This window comes from Calonectris borealis, chromosome 2 (genome assembly GCF_964195595.1).
Source record: "Calonectris borealis chromosome 2, bCalBor7.hap1.2, whole genome shotgun sequence".
Classification (NCBI taxonomy): Eukaryota; Metazoa; Chordata; class Aves; order Procellariiformes; family Procellariidae; genus Calonectris; species Calonectris borealis.
Window position 1 is genome coordinate 36,670,849 of NC_134313.1, and position 22,824 is coordinate 36,693,672.

General features: G+C 38.9%; 1 protein-coding gene across 3 annotated transcripts in view; it reads right to left on the reverse strand.

The window, feature by feature from the left end:
* The window catches only part of TERF1 (telomeric repeat binding factor 1), a 26,189-nt gene extending 10,170 nt beyond the window's left edge, over positions 1 to 16,019 (reverse strand). The window contains exons 1-9 of one of the 3 annotated variants that reach the window (XM_075141658.1): positions 15,740 to 16,019; positions 11,994 to 12,089; positions 9,640 to 9,770; positions 8,868 to 8,954; positions 7,348 to 7,497; positions 3,144 to 3,250; positions 1,998 to 2,063; positions 1,865 to 1,908; positions 695 to 759 (exon numbers count right to left, since the gene is read on the reverse strand). In XM_075141658.1, coding sequence (XP_074997759.1) covers positions 695 to 759; positions 1,865 to 1,908; positions 1,998 to 2,063; positions 3,144 to 3,250; positions 7,348 to 7,497; positions 8,868 to 8,954; positions 9,640 to 9,770; positions 11,994 to 12,089; positions 15,740 to 16,019 — 1,026 coding nt within the window. The remainder of the gene's footprint in view (positions 1 to 694; positions 760 to 1,864; positions 1,909 to 1,997; positions 2,064 to 3,143; positions 3,251 to 7,347; positions 7,498 to 8,867; positions 8,955 to 9,639; positions 9,771 to 11,993; positions 12,090 to 15,739) is intronic. The other 2 variants (XM_075141661.1, XM_075141659.1) reach the window with 2 other exon arrangements.
* Positions 16,020 to 22,824: the final 6,805 nt, after the last annotated feature.

Genomic DNA, 22,824 nt, shown 5'->3' on the forward strand with positions numbered 1-22,824 from the left:
AATCAGTTTGTAATAGTTCACCCGAACATCAAGTCAGCTTCAAATTCCCTCCTATTAAGGCATACACTTCTGTACTTCCCACCAATAGGGAATTCTAGCATTAGTGAATATAGTAGAATTATTTTAAAGTAATTCAATGAAGTAGGCTTACCCATGAAGAGAATGCAAAGGACTATTTGAAATGTAGCATTATAAAAAGACCCTATTATTTGGTTTATAAAAACTAGAATAGTTTCCCAAGTAAATACATGTTTTCACCTCATATGAACAAGGTATTGAATTATAAAATTTCTAAATCTTTAACCCTTTAAGTGGGAAAACAGAGTCTTTGATGTTTGCCCAAAACTCTCATACGCAAATGACATCCTGAATTCTTTAATCCAAACAGTGGAAAGAATTTTTTGTTTTTTTTCACATGTTTTAGAACAACTCAGACTAAGTTTTAGTAACAGTGTATTTCAACAAATTAAAGGCTTGTCAGCATTAGCAACAATATTTGAGACTGCACAAATTCCTTCTTTTTTAAAGACAGGAATTAGAACTTAACAGTTTCAGGAACTGTAGCACAGCTTGAATAATGTGGAGAATCTTAAACCCAGGCATTTTGGGGACAGAGTCAAATGAAGTTGGGAAAAAAATTCTATGCAGTGCAGATTAATTTTATCTCCATTCAGAATAGAGAATGGGTACAAACCTGTCTTCTTCGGCCACAAGCCAAAGCATCTCCATATTTTTCCACATTTTGCAAGTTGTTCAGACCTAGAAGACAGTTAATATATATCCAGACCAACATTAAGGCAGAGTTTTGCATGAGACAAGAATATACACTATTTTGATATGCTTGACAGACTAGGAAAATTTCAGTGTCTGTTAATATATGAATATACTTTTTTATATATATATATATATATACACACACACACACACACACGAATCTCACCTTCGTCTAAGGACTCAAAAAATAGCGTGTTCAAAAAAGTCAATAGTGCAAAATAGCTCTATGCAATAGTGCTCACAGAAGCATTATATTTTACACAATTAGGTAAAAATTGGTACACAATAAAACATTGTTATTTCATTTTGGTAAAAACATTTTTACTATACATACTGCTCTCATTTTACATAGAGACAACGGAAACTAACCAGCAATCAGAGCTATGATACTTTATATACAGGTTTCATCATCTCCACAGAACACGTGTCAGGTTCTAACTGTGGCAAGCATCCAAGGCATCTTAAGAGTTTGTCCCTCCAAGTACAACATAGCCATATGCAGAGGCTATAATGTCATCTCTTTGTAGTAAGAAGGTGCTAATGGTTTTCAGAACCTACTTATAGATATTATATAACCCATGTTGTAGATTTTAAAAGAGTAATACCAGGAAGATGCATGAACATCCTAACTTTGTGCATTTTACACTGCAATTTTTTTTTTTTCAATCAGCCAACCTCTTTAGTTCCTTCCCCCCAAAGCTATCTAGGTCAGAAGTCAGAAAGCAACAAGTTTCAGTACTCCTCTGGCAGCTTGCTTTCGCGCAGAATACCATAAATCCCAGTAAAGCAAACAAGCAAACAAAAACCCCAGCGAACCAGAAAATAGTGAATGATTTTGCAAAATGAGTTGCCAGAGAACCTTAAGCCATTTCACAGTTTCCTAAATGTGGCAAGCACCAACTGTGCATTTGGGCAGAAACCACACACAACAATTGTGAGGGTTTTTTTTTTCACCATGATCATTTTTATATTAATCCAATCACTGAATAGCAGTTATCAAACCACCAACCCATTTATTGCAGGGGTGGGTGGGGGAGAAAGTGTTTGACATGACTTTGTTTTGAAAGTGTAAAAACAAGCTAATACTCACTCTGTAGAGCACTGCTCATTCTGTGTTTCTGTCCTGAATGAGGCCTGCAAGGAACACAGAACTGAAGTAAAAATACACAGAACTTCATGAAATGTCTATGAACAAGAGCAACAACAACAACAAAAATTTTTACCTTACTGTGGGGTTTTTTATGTCTCCAGGTGACTGATTTGTAATACTCTGTTGCTCTTTCATTGATCTTTAAAAAAAAAGCCAAAAAATCATTTTCTAGGCAGCAACTTAGCATTTATGTGATTCAACAATATTTGAATGAAAGAAAATCCCAAGATTTCTCTACAGAAACAGCGGCATACAAACACTAACTGCTTCGATCTGTCAACCCTCTTAACCTTGCCTCCCTATACCTGGAGGAGAAATACACAAGACATTACACATTTAAGTTGAAGACATGAGGAATTTTGCACATCTATTTTTTCATACCTTCTTCACAATCTAGGAATTGTTTCCATAGGTTTTTTGATCAGATCTTTCATCATACCTCTGAGATGTAATTGTGTCAGAAGCTGTCCTTCCAAACCAAAAAATCTTACGACTTGTCTTCCTGTATACTTTATATGCATCAGTCAATTTCCTTAACTAAACTATGCCAAGTATTCCAAGTATAAAACTGCAGAAATACAAGCTCTATCCCAACTAAAGACTACAATTTATTCTCCATGAAAAACAAGTGGTGATAAACCTAGAATATTAGTATTTTTCAAAATAAAGTCAAAGGAGGGGGGAAGGTACTGGGCTTCAAGTTCCCCCAGCATTTCTTAGAAAAGCATTTTGAGGGTTCCCATTGCCAGAATCATGAAGCAACATAACTACTTCCCATCACACTAGTATCACTAAGTAAAAGAATCTTGTGTTTAGCTATAAGGAAAAAGTAATAGACTTTCCTTATCCTCTTTCTTCTCCAGATGACCTATAGCCTAAAATTAGGAGGCCAGGACTAAAAGGAGCTCAATCAACCATAAACAAAAAAAAGTGAAGTATTTTTATGTTTTTATTGTTATACAAGACTGACAGCTGTTTAAACTGAAAGATCTGCATCTTCAACAAGTACTTAAACTTAATGCCAAGCTATTTGGTGTAAATGCCAAAAGTAACAACCACAGAAAAGCCAAAACTTAAAAATAGAGAATATTCTTGTAGTTAATTTTCTATTGGATAGCAGTTTGGAATTTAACAGCTTTCCTTCTACCTACTTGTAGTTCTACAAGTTTCAAGTTACTGTCCAAGCATGTCCCTCAGCAGTATAATGCTTAATACAAACCTTTGTTTTGTTTCCAGATTCCTTTTGTCGTTTTCATCAACATTCACAGTTTTGTTTTGCAATGCTTTTGCTCCCAATCCTTTAGACTCTACCTGTTTTGTGGCTGCCTGTGAGAAATGGAATTGATACTTTAAAATTAAAACCAGCCAGTACCTAGATAGTAGTTTACACTAAGATTAATATATGTACTCTCTATTAGCACTGACAGTGCTTATTTCACAGACTCTTCAGAGGTATTACCATTAAAATAAGTAGTTTCAAAACAACTGTAGCATGTTAAGTTGAAATCCACCAAGATCTTTATCCGCCAGTAACTCAAGAGAAATTTTAGTCATAGCCGCAAGTGATATTTATATGGACACACAGAAATATAACAAATACTTGCATAATAGTTGCATAATAAGTGAACATACAGATGTGTGAAATACATTGCAGAGATTAACTAAGACTGCAAATACTTCAGTATCAAAGTACTCCAAAGGCTGTTTTTTATAACTGGATTAGAAATTGAAAACTGACAGGCCTCACAAGTTCATCTAGTTCTGTAGCGCATGGCAGGATCAAGCATACCAATAACACTTTCAGAAGACACATGTCTAATCAGACTTTAGGCTTGTAATGTAACCTTTCTTGTATTAGCAAAAGAATTTCGTAACATCCTGCCTAAACTTTTAGCCACAAACTAAGACTATTTCTCTTGCATTCTCAAGAGGAGTAAGGAGTAGTTCATTACTCTTTATAGAATGTCCAGAGGATCATAGGATTTGTACTTTTCCCTAGATTCCTCCCACTTACTTGCTATAACACCACCTTAAAAAAAAAAAAAATCACTTAGTCCACATGAGGTCATTCTTGCCACTTTGCTATCAACTTTCTTCTCTAGCATCTTAAGGTATACTTACTGCCCAAACCATAAAAAAAATCCTGTTGTGCACCATCATTACTAAGCACAGCCAACCATCTTCCATCAACACTGTCTATATATCCCAAAGGTGATCTGTTTTGCAACACTCAAATATCAAAATGATTCAGAGTTGACAGAATTTCACTATTCACTACAGGCCCAATATTAACTCTTTTTCTGCTTAACCAGAAAAAGAATTTCTTCTTTCAGGGCTTGCTTTTGCCTCCAGTTAATTTTCTGTTATCCATCCAATTTTCAGTCGTCTTGAAATCTTAACCTGTCCTTCACAGTAGCTTGCAGAATCTCTCAACATTTATAGGAGTCAGATAATATAAAAATATTCTCTATTTCACTCATTCATTCATGAAAATACTGGAAGGTATTCTGGTCACAGAATACCTCCAATCACAGAAGAAAATGTTTCACCTGTCAGAAGTTTTATAGCTACCCTAACTACCACATCTTTTAGCTGTAAGTTTTCAAAATACTGTCTCTTTCACAATGGTTGATGGTAGCAAAACACATGTGAAAGTGAGGACATGTTTCCATACAGATAAATGGGTAGAAAGGATTTAGTTTAAAAAAAAGTTTAAATCCACTATATTGTATTTTAAAAGTTAACAGTAGCTTTCAAATTGTACTTGTCCTTAAAAATAATTCTTTTGAAAGAGAAATGAAAGTTACAAGGAAAATTTATAAAGTATTCAGATCAATGTGTCCTGGTTTCGGCTGGGATAGAGTTAATTTTCTTCCTAGTAGTTGGTATAGTGCTATGTTCTGGATTTAGGATGAGAATAATGTTGATAACACACTGATGTTTTAGCTGCTGCTAAAGTCGAGGACTTTTCAGCTTCCCATGCTCTGCCAGGTGCACAAGAAGCTGGGAGGGAGCATAGCCAGGACAGCTAACCCAACTGGCCAACGGGGTATTCCATACCATATGACATCATGCTTAGCATATAAAGTTGGGGGAAGAAGAAGGAGGGGGGACATTCGGAGTGATGGCGTTTGTCTTCCCAAGTAACCGTTATGTGTGATGGAGCCCTGCTTTCCTGGAGACGGCTGAACACCTGCCTGTCGATGGGAAACAGTGAATGAATTCCTTTTTTTGCTTTGCTTGCATGCGCGGCTTTTGCTTTACCTATTAAACTGTCTTTATCTCAACCCACAAGTTTTGTCACTTTTACCCTTCTGATTCTCTTTCCCATCCCACTGAGCAGGGAGTGGGCAAGCAGCTGTGTGGGGCTTAGTTGCTGGCTGGGGTTAAACCACGACAAATGCTTTCTTGGTATAGGTTCTTTTTCCTTGTAATGCATTATCTGCAGACTGTTCTTAGGGCAGCTAACCTGTAAGAGTTTCTTGAAGCACAAGAACTTAATCAACAGCAGGAGCTGCAATCTTGTAGACTCCAAGCTTGACAATAACCTAGAACAAGCAGCCTACAAAACAGTCTAGCAATGTAGACCACGTTATGGTGGATGAAAGGCTGGACATGAGCTGACAATGCACGCTCGCAGTCCAGAAGGCCAACCGCAACCCAGAAGGCATCAAAAGAAGTGTGGCCAGCAGGTCAAGGGAGGCGATTCTGCCCCTCTACTCTGCTCTGGTGAAACCCCACCTGGAGTACTGCGTCCAGCTCTGGAGCCTGCAGCACAAGAAAGACATGGAGCGGGTCCAGAGGAGGGCCACAAAAATGATCAGGGGGATGGAACACCTCTCCTATGAGGACAGGCTGAGAGAGTTGGGGTTGTTCAGCCTGGAGAAGAGAAGGCTTCAGGGAGACCTTATTGCGGCCTTTCAGTACTTAAAGGGGGCTTATAAGAAAGATGGGGACAAGCTTTAGCAGGGTCTGTTGCAACAGGACAAGGGGGAATTGTTTTAAACTACAAGAGAGCAGGTTCAGACTAGATATAAGGAAGAAGTTTTTTACAATGAGGGTAGTGAAACACTGGCACAGGTTGCCCAGAGAGCTGGTAGATGCCGCATCCCTGGAAATGTTCAAGGTCAGGTTGGATGGGGCTCTGAGCAACCTGATCTAGTTGAAGATGTCCCGGCCCACGGCAGGGGGGTTGGACTAGATGACCTTTAAAGGGTCCCTTCCAACACAAACTATTCTATGATTATACTTCTACATATGGTACCAGAAAAAAGACAAGAGAGATTAACAGTTAAAGCTAGAGTGTTTTTCTGTAGAGAACACAGGGTACGCTGCTGGGAAACAGTTACATGTATTGCACAGCAGAAGTGCGAACTCTTCACAAAGTTGTCTCCTCCATATCCCAGAGTAACTCAGTCCAAAGTAAAGATTTCAGAAGTAAGATTTGGAACATTGGTGCAGACTGTAGGACAGATGGGCAGGCAGTGGGGGGGCAACACAGAGGGCCTAGGTACACTAGTATGGAGTTCTGGGGCCTTCTGTGACACCTCCAAACCTCCATCTCCTCTTAGACTCAAAGAAATAGCCTTGAAAAATAAACTTGAAAACTGAAAGCAGAGCAAAACCATTAAAAGACATTCCTTGTATTATACTTTGAATGCATTTAATAATTTCTCTAGTCTCTCTTTGTGGCAAGAAAATGAAAACCCCAGAGGAACTTCAGGTTTGTTTATTTAAAATTTGCATCTTATTACCTTTAGATGTTTGTGCTCTTGTAATAGAGTAATTCAATATTCTTTTATAGGAAGTAAACATAGGAGAAATTCTTTACAATCCTCCTGAAGATGAACTGCAGGAGGAATGTTGTTCTTGCCAATTTTAAATCACTTTTGAGCAAGATGGTTTGTAAGGAGCTTTCTTATTTACAGGAAAACAGCATTAATTGTTTTCTATTTCCTAACTCCTCTGACATTCCTAAAGCCTTTAGCCAAATTAACAGGTCTTGATCTTTTAGTTTTAGTATGAGAAGTCATATAGACTTAAACAAACAAAAAAAACATTAAAACAAACTTGAAACTATGTATTTAAGGAGTCTCAGATCAGAACGGCTTCTATTAAAAATACATTAATGACAGACCTCTTTTTAATTATGCTTTTTTCCCTAACTATTTTTCTAATCAAAACAATTGTGGAAAAAACATTCACAAAAGATATTTTAGAGGAGTCTTACTCGTACTTTCTCCTAAACATATATTCAACCTTTTTTGTTTTAATTAATAAGACAATCTAAAGGAAGATAAAACTTCCTTTTCATCTAATACAATAACTGAATATTGTCTAAACAACTCCCTTGAAAGTATAAATCTATTTAATCTTATTAGGTACCTCTTTTGAAATAAGTTTTGAAAATAGTTTTGACATACCTGTATTAAGAAGTTAGTTTCATTTTCTTTCATGAAAAGTGCAATGTAAGACTTGATTTTACTTATCAAAAGATTATAACTGAAGCTTTGGAGAAGGGGAACATATGGATCCTTGCTTTTAATTACGGTTGCCAGCTTCACCCTTAAAGGCTAAGAAAAGCACAGCTTTACACAACACAAAAATATATCCTGCGGTAAACTTGGCATCTATGCTAAACAGGACATACACAAAGGTAAACATGATGTTTATATAGTTTTCTGAATATGCCTATACAACTTCATGCTACAGTTTGAAAGGGTTCTGAAGTTAACTAGGCATAATACCAGAAGTTAACTGTTTACTAAGCACATAAAGTAAAGTATAACTTTCCAGAGATCCTCATCTTCATTCCTTTTATGAATAAAACTGAAAGCAGGGTTGTCAATGGAGCAAAAACACCCAGAAAAGGCCGCTCATTATTGGGTTCTCTTTTCTCATTTGCTGCCTCAAAAAGACTGGCACTGAAAGGGGCTTGCAGCTTTTAGGAAAAGGACTATTTAGTACAGTAGCATTAGGGACACATCGATACTCATAATCGCAACTTCACAATTTGTCTACCAACCACTCTTACACAGACCAAAACAGCCAAGAATTAATTTCTGTGTACAGGTTGCATTCTTATTTACAAATTTGAATACTATTACCACAGCCTACACTTTCCGAACATCTGAATCCTCTGAATGAAGAGTGTATCCGAAGAATAAGTTATACACATGCTGCTCTTTACACAGAACATGTGTCCTAATGTACCAGAGGAAGACAGAGGCAGCATTTTTTACTTTTTCTCTTTTTTCCTTCAGTCCTTCTTTTGCTCTTTTCTCCACCCCAGCAAATTCAGGTGTGTGCACTAGCTATTATTTTAAAGAGATATGCACTCGAACTTGCATTTTTCTGAATGATGCAGTCAACATCAAACCAGGAAGTGGCCTGACCAACATGTGTTATCTTTTCCAGATAGAGGCATAATAATATCCACTCTATACTACAGATGCTAATGAGCTTTCCTTCCCTGCGATGCTTCAGTGTGTAGAACAATAATCAACAGAGACGATAAATAGAATGCACTGCAATGGTTCAGAAAAAGTCAGCAGACTGATTATTAGGGAGTTACTATGTCTCTACCAGCATGTTTATACTGTCTTTACTCTGAGAAAACAGCAATATCAAGTTCCCAGAATCTGTAGTGACACCTCACTCTTCATATGAAGTGGGAAAGGGGATGAAGTTCAGACTGATGCTGCCCACAGCGAAGAACAACTGCTGCTAGAAGCATTTTACTCCCCCAAATCACCCATTATTTCTATCAATCCCCTAGCAACAAATTTCCTTTTGTATTTACAAGTGCCATGAGTGTGTAAGTGACTGCATAGGCAGTAATTAGGACAAAGCTATGCAGGTAGCATTTGCTAACTTTGGAAATCCATTCCCCTCTTCTCCTCTGAAAATGAGAGCACTTAATGCAAGTTAAGCAAGTTACTACCTTATCCGATTCCGAGTCTGTAAATAGCCTTTCAAGAACTTCAGCAGCCTCCTTGAAATACCCGTTTTCCATATGGACCGCTACAATCTACAACAAATATAATTACAAGATATGCTGAAATACATTTCACGTGAGATTCAGAAAAAACGAGAGAAGTCACACTTTTACAGTTTTGTAAGACTTCCAAAATCCAGAGGATTATATATTTAAGGGTCACCAACAATTATCTAGTTATAACAGTTAGTTCTGAAGTAATATTAAACCTTATGTACAAAGGCCTAAAGCCTCTCCATCAGGCATTTAAAAGGACACTCATTGATGCAAAATGTCCCATACTTACCTACTAAGTATTGCTTTCATCTTTCCCTGAAAGACTTTGATAGTGCCAGTAGCTGTCAAGATGTTCTTACATGTTTCTCTTTGAAATCAAAAGTTTTCTAACACAAAGAACTATTTTTAAGCAATAGCAACAAAAAAGCTATTCATAATATATTTTAAAGCTCAAGATACTAGTGTTTTGAAATTGTTCTCTCGATATCCCATTTTTTTCACATTGGCAGCTTTTGAAACGATTTTGAACTGGGACAAATAGGAACCAATTTAGATAGGAAAAGGTCCCCTGTACAGCTCTATTTACTCTGTACTTGAAAATACAGCAAACTTAGAATATTCAGTTCAGTCTGCTAATAGCCCAAGCTTTTTCTAAAAGGAGCACCATTTTAGCAGAATGAATAGGTAGTACCCTGAAGCATTTTGAATAAGTCACACAGACCTGAATTTGAATCAAACGACGAATATCTTCATGAAGCTTTTCCAGTTTAATTTCTTCCGTTTCAAGTAAAGTCCAGAAAGACAGAGCAGATTCCAAAGGTGAAATTCTTTGATCATTTTCAAAACGGCATTCTTTGGGGGGGGGGGGGGAAATAGAAAAAAAAGGTATTTAAAAAACTTAAAGGATAAAGCTAAATATATTACATTATTTATACACAATAAAGTAATATGTACTATACATAATTTCAATTCTCTTTTCCTTAAATAATTTTTAGTCTCTTTCTTCAGGTGTGTTTAAGAGACCGGAAGTAACTGCCTTCTTTTCAGAGAGACTGGTTCTTCCTACCCTTGCTAATAACATTACTATTGCATTTTTAAGGGAGATTATGTAACTGCTAATTATTTTTCACTTAAAATGCCACTTGCAATAGTGCTAAGTTTAGCATCACATATTTGAGCTGGCATTAATAATACTCTTACATTAAGCTTGGCATCAGATATGAAAACATTTGGTATTGATACTGTTAATTTTGTAATATAATCACTATTCCAAGTTTTTTTCTCCTGACTCTATCTCTGTATTTCCATGTCTTAACTTTTGGTTATATCTGAAGGGGTTAAACTGAGAAGGAAATTCAAACAGCTTAACACAGGAGTGTCACTGGAAAAGCAGAAGCAGCCTCCCATGTCATTGTACCGCTGTGCCAACACTAAGGTTTGTGCAAACTCCCAGCAAGCAGGATCAGTGACCAGTTCTGGCAGAAATCTAGCCCAGCCAAATAACTACCCCCTCAACACTCCAGAAACAGTCTCCCAGTCTCATCATTGGACATCTACACAAATGAGTGTGCCAACATAACAGATGCAGTAGGAGCTGGCAGGTGCACAAGACTGCTTTTTTTGCCATGGCACTGCCAGCTTAGCTCAAGGTGTTCACTGAACTACAGCCTCACTTTTTCCTTCATTTTATATGACATCATAGCAGAATCTCTCTCAATATCTTCTTATCCCTTACAGTAAGTATTTTTCAGATAGAAGGTAAACAATTTAAGCAATACTGAAAAAACAAAAGCAAATTTGATACCTGCTACAGTAAAGGACAAACACTGAGAATTTAAATAGTATTTTATATATATACACGCATACACATTAAAAAAAACACTTCTGTGTTTCTTTAACTATTGTTTCAATCAAGTAATATGACACTTCATATTAGGTTTATTTTAATACTGTAAAAACAAAGTGTTTAACTCTTAAAGAGCTGGCACCTGAAACAGCCTACTCTGTTTTAAGGCTCAGTACAGATTAAATATTTTAATAACTGGAATAGAATTAGGAAAGCTACCATACAATATATTAGCTTTCCTTGTACATTGTGCAGCTACATCTGATGTAATACCTACTAAGCACATGCAATTTTCCTCACCACACAGGTCATTCTCTACAGTGATAGATAAAAACACTCATTGAAGCAATATTCCCAAGTGTTATATACAATAATAGAGTTTTAAGGCATTATCAGAAAAGTTTCATCATTTGTATATGATGAAGTATTTTAAATATTAGAATTTGATTCTCAAGTTGAATTAAATCAAGAAGAGTGTTACCTGACAAGCAACATGAGAAATTTTATTTTATAAAAACAAGCCTTTGTGGCACTGCTAGGCTAAAGTACACTTTTTTCTTCCATGCTCATGCTGGCAAGACTGCTTTTGAAGTCCTTAAATTCCAGTAAGTTTTATCAAGCAGTGAAAACTTGCAGCAAAAAAGTTAAGTCTTCCAGAAACTTGAGCGTGGAAGCAAAATCAGCTTGGCTAAACCAGTAAGTTGTGAATACAGCCAAACAGGAGACATGGTAGTGAACAGGAGTCCCAAGGACCTGCTGCCAGCTGAAAGTCTTACAGCCTTCTGTAAGAAACAAGGGCAGTCATCCTTTTCATCTGTATTCTTATTCCTACTGTCTGTCCTACTTTAACCTCTAGAGTTAAATGTGCAGGAAGAAACGCACGTTCTGTGCTTTAAACTTGCAAATATTGCTCACTAAGAGCTAGTCAATCTTTTCCAGTGTATTTCTTTTGTTGATGCTACTCTGACAAAAGAGACCTATAATTTAAGAAGCATATAGCCATTCAAATTCAAAGCAGCTAAATCACTCAGCACAGAATAACACTGGTCCTGCATACAGTTCAGTCACATGTGGAATATAGACAGTCCAAAATGTAGAGTTCAGTCATTTTATTTACATACATATATGTACAGTAAAGGCTATGTGAAAGCACACCTAATACACCTCTGTGCAAGTTCACACAAATATATTTAAACAAGAAGTGGAAAAAAAAAAATCAAAGTATTTACCAAGGTTTTTTCCTTTTGCAATTCTTATCAAAAGCTGACAGAGATACACCGTTTTTTTCTGATGTGTAGGTATTTTGGAGAGGCCGTTAATAAGAGCTGGAAAAGAAAAGTTAAGTCAGTCTTGCTCCGGCACTGCCACAGTGTGGCTAGAAATATACTAGACACTGTGTTATCAGACTTCAATAATCTACTAAATTTCTAATTCATTAGAAACTGATGAAGCATATTTAGTTAATATTCTTCCATGTTAAAAGAACTTAAATCATACTTAAGAATTTGACCAGAAAAATTTATACTTCTTGCAGTTCATAAGAGTAACCTAGAAGTGGTAAGATGCATTACAGACTTATATTCATCAAATTAGAAGACCACAGTACCTTACATACATAAATGAAGTTTTGTTTTGCTCAGTAGCTTACTGTAAGAAACAACGGTCTGCTCCAGAGAACATTTCTGTGGAATGCCCACAAAACATGAGCCACATGCAGACTGGCAACATTTACATGTTGCTATAGCAACCAACAGACCAAAAGCAGTAAAAGCTACAAGGAGTACTTAGTCAGAAATGTAAATCTACACAGGAAATCCTCCTCGCAAGGTTGGAAGGTCACAAGGATTATTATACATTTTAGAATGGGAGCTATCATGAGATTATTTCCACCATGCTGGTTACTGTGAACTTCTTATTTTAATATGCTGGATATAGTAATTAGTCTTCACAGCATAACACAGAAACATTCAAAATGAAAAGTGAAGAATGTGTGAAGTGACTTACCTAAGCTGCACACCGAACACCCTAGTTCAGGAAGTGTTTGTGTACACATTTTTGTGTCAGCCTAGCAAAAGGCCAGGATTCTGGAGCATGGGACCCCCGAATTTTGCAGTGACACAACTAGAGCACATAACACATTGTTTTACTTGGAAGTACTCAGCCTACTTGCTTATCAGTGTATGATTGCCTCCTATGAACAATGGATAAGCATGAAACTACGAAGTAATTAAATAGCTCCAAATGATTACTTAAGCTAACATCAAAGAGGATATTGTCATTTGGGCTTGGAAGAACACATTTACAACTGCTTCGGTGAGGACAGGTGATACAAGAGCTTTTAATTCCTATAGCCAAAATAGGAAGTAAAAAAAGAACATTGCTTAGAACAACAGTAAAGTGCCACTCGTTATAATCACAAATTCATGCATCTTCCATAGCAGACAACAGAGCTCAATTTCAGAAAGAGTTTGGATGAGTTCAATTACAGACATAAGCACCATCATGGTGCCCTGAAGATGGAGCCAGAGCTTGGAAATTTTCGAAGTAGGCAAAATACTATAGCTGAATGATTCCACAGAACAAAAGGGGTCATCTTGGCAAGTAGCTTGAGATCTTTCAGCTTTCTCTGTTCTTTTAAGGTGCACCTAGGTTAGTGCTTTAATTCAGAGCAGGGTGCATTTTTAAAACAAACTTCCTGTGCTTGGTTTGTACAATGGAACAATCTTGAGTTCACAAATTGAATTCCTTTAGAGCTATTCCAAAGAAAAAGAAACCTTGAAATGTTTACTGTGTGGACACGGGGTCCTTAGCAGCAATTATGCACAAGTAATGCAGATAAACAGAAAGAGACATAGCCTTAGTAATCTTTTCTAGACTGTTCTCCTTCCTGGCCCCCAAGGCAGTGTCTCTGTTAATTCCTTTGTTAATAGTGCCCTCAATCATAATTGCTTTCCTCCTTATGGCCACTCAAATGTATTTCTCATCTTCGCCCTTCATTAGAAATTCTAGAAATCCAGTTCCTTGTCACGTAGATACCTACACAAGCTAGTTCACATATATAGACCATAATATCCTGTCAAGGCAGGATAAGGTAGGGAAGGTATGTAATCTTGCCGTGCTGTCTTTAAATCTTTAATCCCAGGTAACCTAGCTATTTCTACTTGGCAGTGTACTGAGCAAAACAGAAATATTATTTATCTCCTAACAAAACAGCTCGTCTTGTTCCCTTAACCTTCCTACCTTTCTGCACTTGTTTCAGTTTGAACTGACTTTCTTGTTGACAGCCAATCATTATTTTAGTAGGGTCTCACTTTGACATATGCAAGAGTAGTAGTTCTTTATTTCTATGAGAAAACCCACACCCACTTTTCTAATGCAATCTTATGACCATGCTTAGCTTTTTCCATAGACTTTTACACTTCTGACTTTCTAATCTTATAGGACCAATATGCTCAACTCTTTCCCCTGTTGCCAAACAGAGCAGGAACAAATTCCAAATTTGCTCTTAGTTCCCAGTTCCACATGACCTTGCATTCTGTACAATTTAATTAATTGTTTCTACTAATACGGTCCTGAAGTGTCTTCCTGTTCTTCTCAGGAGATAATCCAATCTGCTTCTGTGTTGACAGTGTCTCTGCTTCCCACCTACATCTTCATGAAATTTCAGTACGACTTTCCCACGGAGCCACAGTCCCAAGGCCAGACACAGAGAAGCACCATTAATAATTTAATCTAGCAGCCCCCCATTCAATGTACTTCATTATGTTATCTTTAGATTTCTTACCTCTTACAATTTCTCATATCAATCTCCTTACTAATCATTCTGCATGCCATTGTATTCCATTCTTTGCAAAAGTTTAAACAAGTCATACTAAGACATTTACTTGAGTCAAGAGTAATGACTCACACATGCAAAAAAAAAACTCCCGAATGTTCTAAATCGGTATCTTCAGGAAAATTATTTCTAACAGAAAAACCAACATAAAACCATCAAATTTATCTGAGACCTAGACATTTGCTTCCAGCTGTTAACTACTCTCACTCTTAAGTATTTCTGATTTTAAATACATGTTTTTTTATTCAAAATCCAGTCAGCAGACTTCATTCCACCTTTGTCTGCTAGACTATAGTTCCTTGAAATACTTCTAGTCTTCTATCATAGCCCTGAATATAAACTCAAGGAACTCAGTGTATTTGAGTAATTCTACTCTGCCTTTTACCACATATGCATCTCTTCACTAAATCCTCTTTAAGCTTTCAGTAGCCTTGAACTCTCAGCATCTGAAGCCTCAGCTTCAGTAACTGCTGGTGGTATAGAGGCAACCATATATATATATTTTATACATTCAAGCTTCATAGAATCAAGATGATAGATCAGCACCAATGCTTGTATTTACCTCATCATCTAAAAGACCTCACCGCAAGCCCTCTAACAACTGTTCAGTTTGCTTCCTTCCCTGGTCTCATTTAATTAAAACAGCAAAATTCCCCGAAACTATGATTATCTTACAATACTCCAGCAGAGCTGCCACTGCATGCTAAACTCAAACACGAGTGGATTAAAAAAAAAAACCAAAAACAAAACAAAAAACCCCCTCAAAAACTAAAAAACTCAGCCTGCACTGTTGTATTTCCACCATGTACAAACGCTGCTGATACTGTTAAATCGCCTCAACAGACTACCCTGTATCTTTCGAGGGATCTTCTGAAGTCCTCAAAAGCCCTGAAAACCTCCTCAACCCTAGTGACGGCGATCATTAGAAGGCTAAACGCAGTTACGTGCGTGTAAACGCACTTTACGCGTGTAAAACGTGCTTACGCGGAGCAAGAACTAAGCGCAGAAGCACTTTTAGCGCGCTAACGAGAGCTGCCCCTCGCACTCCGCGGGGACACACCGCCTTCGGAGCGGCCGCAGCTGCTTGAGAGCCACAAGCGCCCGCGCCCTCAGAACCCCACAACGGCTGCCGCCCCTCACCCTGCGCCACGTCCCTCCACCGCCGGAACTCCGCCGCGCACCCATCCCCGAAGTGCCGGCACAGGCAGTGGCAGGCGAACTCCAGCATCCAGTCCGCGACTACGGCTTCCACCTCGGCCGGCGGGGGCAAACAGACCCGACCGCCCTCGCCCGCCTCTCCCGGAGAACTCCCCGCCGCCCCGGCCATCTTCAACCCGCGCGCCAACGGCTGCCGGCCCCGCCCCTGCCAACGGTCGGGCTTGCGCTCCCCCAGCCCCGCCCCTTCCTGCGCGGCAGCCATTCAGCACGGCCACCTCCTCCCGGCCCTGGGCCGCGTCACGGCTGCGGGTGGGCGGGGCCGCGCCAGTCAGTCCTCTGACGAGAGGGAGAGGCGGAGCCGGGGCTGGGTGCGGCAGGGACGTCATGCGCCACCACGCCGGAGGGGGGGCCCGCCTGGTGCGTGTGGGCCCAGGGGCCGCCGGCCCCAGGGCGGAGCGTGCCCGGCACTGCTTCCTCGGCCTGTAGGAGCCCCTCTGCAGGGCATCCCCTTTACCTCATCTGAATAAACGACGTGACGCGACCCACGCGGTGTAAGCGTGTCGCGGCACCCTGTCCCCTGACAGGAATGTTCTGGAAGGTCTGGGCCACGCCCCGGCTGGCCGATCGTGATTTGAGAGCTTTCCTCTGCTCTTGCTGTGTCCTGAGAACCTGTGGTGTAGCGATATGAATACAGGTGTCTTTTGGTGTCGAGGCTGAAAAGTTAAAGGAGTGTCCTGCTTAGAGCAGGTGGCCATGAGGGCTGCCATGTCCCACGGTTTCTGGGAGAGTAAAAGGCAAAACAGAAGTGTTTTGTGCATGTGTGATGTGAAGGGCTTCACGTAAGCATGTCTTCATGTGGCTTCTAGAGAGAGAAGGCTGCTGGAGGAAGCAGGGAGGACATGTCAGCGTTGCAGGCCCTGGAAACTGAAAAGTGGAAGCCTTGACTTGGCAACGAAGCCCGGGATGGAATGTGAAGAGGGACTGAATTGGAGTGTGGAGTGCATCTATCTGAGAAGGCAGTCCTTGTATATGTTAAAGTGTAAAACCTAAGGAGCAAGAAGGTAGTCTACGAAGAGGTGAATTTAAGGCAAATGCTGAAAGGCAGAACAGTTTTCCTGTCTGCGACTTGATGGAGAGTGGAATAGTCTTCTGGTAGATCTGGTGAAAGCCTTTAATTTGAGCTTTACTTTACTCCTGGAATGAACAGTGTGATATCAGAGAGCAGAATGAAAGAACTGGTAGGTCTTTGCTGCCTTTGACTCCTGTGGTCACATTAAATGTACCTGCGGCAGTCTTGCTGTGGCATAAATAAATTGAGGCCAAACAGAGAAGAAAATACATAATTTAACTTAAAAAAAAAATCTATTTGGACATCTTTATTAATAGAATACAAGATTTAATTTTGCACTTTGAAAGAGACCTAATGTTTGGCAATAGTCGTAAGCTTATGTTATAGTAAGCTTTCAGATGCGTGTTTGCATGTGTATCGTATCTACAGTCACAACTTCAAGGACATGAATTCTTTCGACTAGGCAAATTTGCTGTTATTTGCCATATTGCTTGATAGTACTTCAGGATAATGGCAAGCCAGAAACTCTGACAAGCTTTATCAGGCTGCTGATAATCACAGGAATCAAAATTCTCAAAGTGTTTGACATGAACCAGTTAGACATAAAAATGAGATCATTATGCATTAATCTTTAATTGAGCATGGATTTTGGGGGTTTTGTAGTAGAAACTGTGGCAGGAAGGTATATCAAAGCTCAAAATCACCATGATCAAACAACAGCAGGAGCAAACCTGCAAACTGTTGGCTTTTTGGCAGCAATCCTGTTCTGGTCCTCTTCAGAGGACCTTCAGAGGATTCTGACTGTAGTGGTTCAAATGGAGAGAAGATAGTTTCTTGAAAATGTATTTTGGGAAGCCACAGTAGTCGCTATGACCTGTTCAGCCTCAGCAAATACCCCCCAACCAGTGCAGTATCTCTACACTACGTTCTGTGACAAACACTTGAGTGTTGTTTGATTTTCCTTTAGTTATCATCTTTATGGGTGGATTTTTGTATTTAGATTATCTCCACTCCTAAGACCTGGAAAGTTCAAGATACCTGTGCACCTTACAACAGTACTACAACATTTCTGCCTGCCTTGTGGGCAGCGTCAGAGGACAGTGTTTTAAAAACTACGTTGTCTCTTCAATCTGAAAACAATGTGTGAAGATGCTCCTAATGCAATTAACTTTTCAGCTAGGAAAGTACAAATTTAATGTAACTTTACTTTAATGTACTTTTCAAACTCCTTTCTGCAGCCTGTGCCTTTCTGTTGTTTTATGGTACTCTGTGTTAAGTTATCTGTAGCAGCTTGTCTGCACACCCACAAAGGAGCACCAGAGACTGTGATGGGGGAGGGAGAACCCAAATAATCCCCTGCCCTGGATACTCCCAGGCCCATCACAGGCCCATCTCCACAAGCCCAGAGGAGTACAGGACACAATGGCAGGCGGGAACCCAAACTGCAGACTCCCAGGAATGAACACTCTATCTGGCCCCTTCCCAGGGCTGCCCCCAGAGAGTCTTAGCCCCCTGTGTCCAGGCGTGAAACCCATCACCATGAGTCATCGGGAGCAGCTCTCCAGATCACCTTTCAAGTGCTGCCAAGGAGCGGAGGACATGATGGGATGCAGGGGAAGAGCATTTTCCAATAGCACAGGACTTATTATAGGACTTCTTAGGGAGGAACAAAAGGCAGGAAAAGGGAGGGATTAGGTGATACAGCGGAGGGACAAATGTGGGAAAATAGAGGGGCAAGGGGATAAAAGTTTGCATGAAAATAATTGTCTGGTTGTTATGCTTGTCTGCACCCGATCAGTGCAGTGTGTCCTGTGTCCTATGTCCTTATTAAATTAATTTCTAACTCTTTTCTGGATGAGGGCTCTGTGTGTGTCTGTGTCTGAGCCCAGTGGCCCTCCATCCTGCTCAGCCAGAGAAGGGAGCAGGATGAGGCCATTGGTACTGTCATCAGTGTTTGTGTAAGTTTTCTGAATCTCTCTCTGTGATCTCTGTGGCCAGCTGTGTATATATGTGTGTGTGTATATATATGTATGTATAGGTGTGGTGAATACATGTGCTCTGTGTGTATGTGCCTACTGAGAATACATCTTTTGCATGTTTATAAACTGAGCATTAACTATTAACATTGCATAAATTCATTTTTTACAGTTATTTTCTGGATTTTATAAGGAAACAAATATGGAAAGGAAGGATATGAGTATAGGACATAGGTAGCCTGAACTTTATTTTAAATGGGCCTGACAGAGTTCCCTGCCGGAATGCAGAGGTTCTTGAGCTGGCCTGATAGGTTGGTCAAAGTTTTTAAACTGCAACAGTGTTAGATTAAGTTTGTTTTTTTTATTTCTTGGAAAATACACTGAGATCCAGTGGCATTTCTTACTGCTACATTTGCCTCACTAATCAATATTTTGCACTGTTGCTCCAAATTTGGAATACATTCTAGCACTTCATAGGTTTTAGAGTCCCCCCAAAACATTTTCCGTTGCTTTTTCCATAAATAATACAAAATGCAATGGTTTCCTTGTTCTGAAGGCCTTCCTTTTAAATCTCTGCGTGAATTGGTCTTCTATTATATTCATCTTGCCTCAACCAGAATCAAGAATCCTATTAAAAATATTTATCAGAGAAGCTAGCGAGATGGAAAAAGAAGTTGTGCACTGAAATCTCCAAGGCCCCCTATAGAAGTTTTTATGGTGTTAGTCCAGTTTATCCCTTTTGCTGTCTTTTCTGCCTAAAAGGCACACTTTCAAAGCTGCTGAGCTTTTTCAGGCGTGTTGTACTACAGTCTTTTGTTGCATGACAAAGCTGCTTCTTGGCTCGCAAACTGTAATTTCTCCTGAGTGTTATAGTATAGGTTCTTTTTTTAATCTTACTAGCACTGCTGAGCCATGAGACCGATTGAACCCGTAGACTTTAGAATGAGTTATATTAAAATCCTTACAACCATGAAACACACATTTAGTTATAGTAGTGGTTATGCAGTAGTATATGCAGTTGCTTTGGAACAAAGGTGAAAGAGATGGTTTAATACTCTTGATACACATTTAATCAGCCGAAATGTTGCTTTACTGTAATACACCTTATTAAATTAGTTCAATGGTAATAGTTATGCAATATAGACTGATAGAAAAATCAAAGTAACAGAGCCTTGCAAGTTCTGTTAAAAGAATATTCCTGAAGTTATTCATCATACATAGAGATAAAGGATCAGGCCAGACTGCTGGTAGAATACTGTCAAAAGTAACAGATCTTGGAAAATCACGTGTCTAGAAATTACTGACAATAACTTTCCCTTCGGTGAAGGATTTTATTTAGGAGTATGCCAAGATTATGCAAGCATAATACGTATAGAGATTTCATAGATTTATGGGTATTGTTCCTGAGCCAATCATACAGAAGCAATTAGATGCAGTAAATTTCTGAGAGGAGAAAAGTACAATGGGTGAGGTTGGTCTGCAATAGAAAATAGTTATATCTCTGCAACCGTGTTCTGTCTTTCCTTGATCGTCTGGGCATGCATCTGCTGTGGTTTCAAATGGTTTAGGCTTTGCAGGCAAAAGTGGCAAGGCTGAACCAGTGACTCCCTTGTCTACAGTCACAGGCCACATGAGTGCTGGGGAATTCCCATGGTGAGGTCCAAACCCAACCTTTCGGTGTAAGAGCCTGTGTTTGGGGGATCTGGAGGTCACTGCAAAAGCACATGGCCCCTTTGTGGAAGGATACTGTTGGTTCCAAGGGGACAGATTCCTTATGGAACGCTGATCAGTGGGAAAGGAAGAAGTTTCTGATTAATTAACTAGAGAAAGTGTAAGAGAAAATGAGTGGAATTTCCTGGGACCTGAGCAGGAGCAGGGTATTATCCAACATATATGCTCCCATTTTGCCTTTCCTAACTTAGATTACTTGATTCAGTATTACAGATTTCTCCTGCATTCTTTGTAAATAAATGCATTTTATGGAATAGAATGAAAGGGGAATTTAAAAATAAATGAAAGGCTAGATTTCTCCTGTTGAGAGTGCTATTAGCACTTGTAAGATGTTTGGATGATTTTGAAGCTTAAACTATAGATCTCCTCATTGTATGCTTTAAATTCTAGACATTTTAATGACTCATTAAGCTAATATATGTATGAAAGAATAAAGGTTGTATTATTCTCAGTTAATGTAATGCAGTTTTAGAGACAAACATATTATAGCATTCAATACAATGAACTCGGCAGGGTCTCCTCCCCTTTGCTGAGATTAATTCACACACAGAAAAGGAATTGATAGGTATTTTATTCTGCCTCAGCTGAAGAGCTACATCAGAGACTCAAATAGAGTTAAAGACAATATAGCTGACCACATTATCACCAGCCATGTCCCTTGGCACATTCGCATCACTGAGTGTCAAACTAATGTTTTACCACAGTGCGTGAGATTCCCCTTAGCAAGAAGAATGGTAACTTGGCATGCTCTCTAGCACTTGCTACCAAAAGCAAATACTTCTCACGTTTTGACTTTACTAGATGTCTCTTGTTTTAACCAGGGACATGCTCTTATAGCCCATATGCCAAACTCCTGATGAAGTTATATGGAGTTCTCCTTGGCTAAGATCAAGGCATTTAAATCAATTAAACAAATGCATGATGTTTACATGCTTTAATGAATTTAAATGATCTTTATGGATTACGTTTTATGTAAAAGAAGATTGCCTGATAAAGGTCTGCAGAATGAGTCCCTGAGTTACTGGCCAGATACTGGTATCTCTGGTATTCTGAGTAATGACTGACATTTGGCACCGTTTTCTGTGGAATTATCCCTGAGATACACAATTTCAGCTTAGGTAACTATATTTCCATGGAATGATTGTTAGAGACCTCTCGGAAACTTTGCTCGTTTAGAAGTAATAATTTATTTATGTGTTTATTTATTTTGCTTAGTGTGCCAGGCACTAGAAACTTACAGCTTTGAAAATGTTCCTAGTGTGAAAATAAGGTCTTGGAAATATGATTCTCTGGTTCTACTGATTAGCTGAACGTTGCATGCGTTTAGCAGACTGGGAGAAAGAGAATGGACTTGCAACAACTTTAAATATTGTGAAAATATTAAAAAGAGACATGCTTACCTGTATATCTGTAAAAGTGACACAGAAGATGAGTTCTAGTTAATACCATAAACCAGAAAATTTAAGATTCAGCTGAGTGGGTGAAACTGAATCTGGTGCTGTTATCAACCCAAGCTTCCAAATGAAAGGGGGATAATTTACTGTTGGTTAAAATTTAGAAGTGGGAGGTTGGTAGACTTCATTAGATAGACACACTGTTTTAAATAGCTATTGTGACAGGCGATACCTCTGAACATTTGCACGATAACAAAGTAGTTTGCCCTGATCAGACATATCACAATGAATGTCAAATTAATTTGCAACTTTAACACACTCCTGGAATTACAATTTTATTAATTCAGAGCTCTGGATACATTGCTGACAGTCCCTCTGATTTAATTCTGCAGAAGTCATGATTAGAAATTTCAAGGAGAACAAGACATGCTGATTATCCAAAAATCACTTTCATTGTTAACTGCGGGGAAATACTGCAGTGAAAATTTTCTCACAGAAAGCAGAGGTAGCTGCATATTTATGCAGTAGTGCCTCTTTAAATTTGTTTTTTCTTTGTTCATTTTCGTGGGTGAGAATGAGGGCTCAGACACAAAAAGCAGTAAAACAGTAGCTACTCTTTTCTGTTACTATTTAACACTATAGAACTGATTTTTTTGTATATACTAAGCTCTTTATTTCTTTTGATTACTGGGAATCCTATTTTGTCCTCCCCAAGAAATGTGGTAACTTTCGATTTAGTTTTGAAATATTTCATAGAAAAATTAGAGCTTTTCTCCTTACCTTACTAAGGTAAACATACTTGTGGAACCTGCTTGAAGTGATTAAACAGGGCTTGCTTATATGGTCTTAATTATTACCCACTCAGGCAAGCAAGAGTGGGTAATAATTAAAGCAGTA